We start from the raw sequence: 4,416 nt of genomic DNA on the forward strand, positions 1-4,416 counted from the left end.
ATGAAGGTGCTTGAATTTCTTCTACTGCCACTACGGCCACTTGTACTAGGGCGGTTGGGTAGGGAGGCGGCGGGTTGGAGTCGGCTGCCGCTTGCTGCGTTGCTGAAGTCCCCGGGCCGACTGCTGCAGCCCCCGGGCCGGTTTGTCAAGTCCCCGGGCCGGGTGCGACTGTTGCAGTCCCCGAGCCGCTTGGTGAAGTCCCTGGGCCGACTCCTGCAGCCCCCGCGCCGGGTTGTGAAGTCCCCGGGCCGGGTGCCACTACTGTAGTCCCCGCGCCGCCTGCTGAAGTCCCAGGGACGGCTGCTGCAGCCCCCGAGTCGGATCCGACTACTTCGGGAGGAGCCGGCACGAAGATGGACTCAGATTCTGGAGAAGGCTTGATTGACGGCTTGCGGAGGCACTGAAGGGACACGTCGGCTGGTATTGCTTGACAGGTGGAGCCGATCCGTGCCAGGGTATCAGCTGGCTCGTTTTCATTCCGTGGCACGTGAAGGAACTTGCACCCCTCAAAATAATATCCGTTGAGCTGCTGAACGAGAAAGCGGTAACTTGCCAGGTTTGCATCCTTGGCGTCCCAGTCACCACACGACTGTTGGACCACCAAGTCGGAGTCGCCGTAGCACAGGATCCGGCGGATACCGATCTCTTTGGCCAGCCGGAGGCCGTGTATTAGTGCTTCATACTCGGCCACATTGTTGGAGGCGGCGAAATGGATTTGCAATGTGTATCTGAGCTTGTCACCTTTGGGAGAAGCAAGAACAACACTGGCTCCCAAGCTGGTGCGCATCTTCGAGCCATCAAAGTGCATTCGCCAATGAGTGGAGTCCGGAGCTGGCGGCAGGTACTGGGTCTCGGCCCAGTCGACAAGGAAGTCGGCCAGTGCTTGGGACTTGATGGCGGTGCGTGGCTGGTAGAAGATGGTGTAGGGGGCCAACTCGATGGCCCATTTGGCCACCCGGACAGATGCATCTCTGTTGCCAATGATCTCGGCAAGCGGGGCAATGCAAACAACCATGATTGGGTGCTCTTAAAAGTATGGCTTCAGTTTCTTGGCGGCAAAAGTGCACGCCGTAGCACATCTTCTGGTAGTGAGGGTAGTTCTGCTTCGAGGTTGATAGCACCTCACTCAAATAGTACACGGGCCTCTGGACCGATTGTGCTCTGTCGTCTTCTTGGCGCTCTACTACCATGATAGTGCTGACCACCCGGCTGGTGGCGGCGATGTAGAGGTACATGGGCTCTTTAGCAGTCGGGGCCGCCAGGACAGGCGGCGTGGTCAACATCTTCTTCAACTGGAGAAAAGCTTCGTCCGCCTTGTCATTCCACTCGAAATGAGTGGCCTTCTTCATGAGCTGGTACAGGGGAAGAGCCTTCTCACCTAGCCGACTGATGAAGCGATTGATGGATGCCAAACAGCCAGTGAATTTCTGGACGTCTCAGTCGGATGCGTCTCTCCATCCTCTCGATGGCCTTGATCTTCACAGGGTTGCACTCAATGCCGTGCTCTGAGACCGGGAAGCCAAGTAGCTGGTCGGCTGGTACTCCAAAGACGCATTTTTCTGGGTTGAGCTTGATCTGAAACCGGCGCAGATTTTCAAAAGTTTCCTTCAAATCTTCCAAGAGGGTACCGCGCTTCTCCGTCTTCACCACAATATCGTCTACATAGACGTGGGCATTCCTGCCGAGTTGCTTGAGGAGGCACTTCTTCACGCAACGCTGAAACGTGGCACCGGCATTTCTCAAGCCGAATGACATGGTCAGGTAGCAGAAGGCTCTGAATGGTGTGATGAAGGCGGTCTTCAGGCGGTCTGCCGGGTTCAACTTGATCTGGTGGTAACCTGAGTAGGCATCCAAGAAACTCAACAGCTCGCATCCGACTGTGGAGTCTATCACTTGGTCAATCCGGGGTAATGCAAACGGATCCTTGGGGTAGGCTTTGTTGAGACTGGTGTAATCAATGCACATGCGCCACTTGTTATTCTTCTTCAATACAAGGACTGGGTTGGCAAGCCATTCTGGGAAGAAAACTTCCATAATGAAGCCGGCTGCCAAAAGGCGGGCGATCTCCTCTCCAACGATTCTTCTCTTCTCCTCCGACAGTCGGTGGAGGGTTGTTTGACTGGTTTGGCATCTGCTCTGACATGTAGCTTGTGCTCGGCGAAATCCGTCGGAACACCCGGCATGTCTTTGGGAGACCATGCAAAGATGTCCTGATTCTCACGGAGGAAATCGACGAGCTCGCTTTCCTATTTGCTATCAAGGTTGGCACCTATGACAGCGTGCCTCTCCGGGTGCTCCGGGTCCAAGGGAATCTTCTTTGTTTCTTTGGCTAGATGGAAGGAGCCCTGGGTCTCTGACTCTTTGGGTTCTGGTGACAGGTCCGGCTGCTTGCTGGACATGGCCACCACTCGGTCCAGGAGCTTCTTCTCAGCAGCAATCACAAGGGACTAGGCCAGCCGGCTGCTGGCTGCAGCACAGGCGGACGACTTCTCATAGTCTACATTGATCGTGATAATGCCCGTGGTCCCTGGCATCTTCAGCTTGAGGTAGGCATAATGGGGTACCACCATGAACTTGGCTAGAGCTGGCCGGCCTAGGAGCACATGATAAGGGCTTTCCAGGTCAACCACCTCAAACCAGATCGCTTCCCGGCGGAAGTGATTCCTGTCTCCAAAGATGACATCTATCTTGATCTTGCCGATTGGTGAGCAGGAAAGGCCGGGCACAATGCCATGAAACACAGTCCGATTGGGCAGGAGCTGCTTTTCTTTGATGCGTAGCTTCTCCATGGTATCGCGGTAAAGAATGTTGATGCTGCTGCCGCCATCTATCAGAATTCGGGAAAAACGAGCAGCTTGCCTCTCCGTGGCAAGGGTGGCATCCAACACCAAGGCATAGGAACCCGGAGAAGGCCTCACTTCCGGGTGGTCAGCACGGCTCCAGCTGATAGGCTTCTCAGACCAGTGCATGAACTCTGGGGCAGCCGAGGCAACTGCATTCACTTCACGGTGCTGCTGACATCGGCTGTGTCTGTCGCTGGCCACACTGGTGAAGACAACGTAAGCACCATGTTCTTCAGGGTAATCATCTTGGACTGCACCGACTTCTGGACGGGCGGCCGGCTACTGAGGAGGCGGAGCCGGTGGGCTAGCAGGCGGAGGAGGCAGTCCTTCTCCCTTAGCGATGCAGACAAGCCAGTGGCACTTCCGAGTTGTATGGTTGGAGGCTTCGCACCGCTGTGGAACTTGCAGGGGGCATCGAGGGTCTGCCCAAAGGAGAAAGCGGGCAACCAAGCTGGCTTACCGCCCTTCTGGCGCTTGGGGAGTGGTTGTCCTTCAGGTTGCTGATCCTCAACTATCGCCACTTGCCGACTGGTGGAAGCCGGCTGGGGGCTTTGCGCTTGTTGTCGTTCGGCTGCTGGCGCCGACTGTTGTCTCCAGCCGGCGTTCGAGGAGCCGGGGGGAGCACCTTCCCAGAAGCATCCACTCGGAGCTCCGACTTCGTGGAGGAGTCGGCAGTGGCGTACTTGTCTGCTATGATCAGCAGCTCGTCGAGTGTGGACGGCTCGTCGCAGAGGACTCGGTGCTTGAGTAAGGTGCCTTCTCGGCACCCGGCAGTGAAGTACTCGATTGCTTGGACCTCATGCACCCCTTCGCAGGAGTTGCGCAGTTCAGCCCACCACGTCAGGTTGTCGCGGGTGGACTCGTCATGGCCTTGAATGCACAGCGAGAGCTGGCGGGGCTTGGGAGGCCGCTTGTAGGTGCTGGTGAAGTTGTGGACGAAGACCTCAGTGAAATCTACCCAACTGTTGATGTCGCGGGGCTTCAGGTTGTTCAGCCATGTCCGGGCCGTGCCCTGGAGCATGAGGGGAACGTACTTCACGGCAACACGCTTGTTGTTGTTCGGTATGCTAACTGCAGTGGAGTAGTCAACCAACCAATCCTCCGGCTTCACGGAGCCGTTGTACTTGGGCGTGTCTCGTGGGAGCGAGAACCCTTTGGGTAAGGGCTCGTCGCGGATGTGGGGGCCGAAACAAGGTGGGCCCATCATGTCTTCTTCTTCTAACGCCAGGGGCCGAGCAAGGCGGTCGATCCGGTGGCACGCGTCGTTCTCTCAGACTCCTTCTCGGCGGCCCAGCCGGTTGCCAGTGTCGGGTGCTCAACAGGCGGTGGGGACGCGCGCCTCTCCCTGCGAGGAGGAGGAGGTGGCGGGTAGTCGTCCCATCGTTCCACTGCTCGTGGGCGGCCATCTTGGTCGCGCTCGATGGTGATGCGTGTGCGGCTGCGGCTAGCAGCCGGCTCTTTGTCTCGTTTGTCGCCGACGCCACCTGTTGGCGTCCAGGTGGTCGCGCCTTGCTCTCGGCGAGGGGGCGGGTTCTCAACCCGCTGGCCAGGATCTTCTGCGCGGCAGCCGGCC

General features: G+C 57.7%; 1 protein-coding gene across 1 annotated transcript; it reads right to left on the minus strand.

Moving 5' to 3' along the window:
- Positions 1-2,447: 2,447 nt before the first annotated feature.
- Positions 2,448-2,789, minus strand: LOC109762255 (uncharacterized). Its single transcript, XM_020321075.1, has one exon. It carries the CDS (start codon positions 2,787-2,789, stop codon positions 2,448-2,450), a length of 342 nt encoding a protein of 113 aa, XP_020176664.1.
- Positions 2,790-4,416: the final 1,627 nt, after the last annotated feature.

The sequence above is a fragment of the Aegilops tauschii genome, chromosome 5, assembly GCF_002575655.3.
Source record: "Aegilops tauschii subsp. strangulata cultivar AL8/78 chromosome 5, Aet v6.0, whole genome shotgun sequence".
Taxonomy (NCBI): Eukaryota; Viridiplantae; Streptophyta; class Magnoliopsida; order Poales; family Poaceae; genus Aegilops; species Aegilops tauschii.

Bases quoted from the DNA above. Each gene is read 5' to 3' on its own strand.
- LOC109762255 (XM_020321075.1), bottom strand. From the start codon at position 2,789: ATGGAGAAGCTACGCATCAAAGAAAAGCAGCTCCTGCCCAATCGGACT.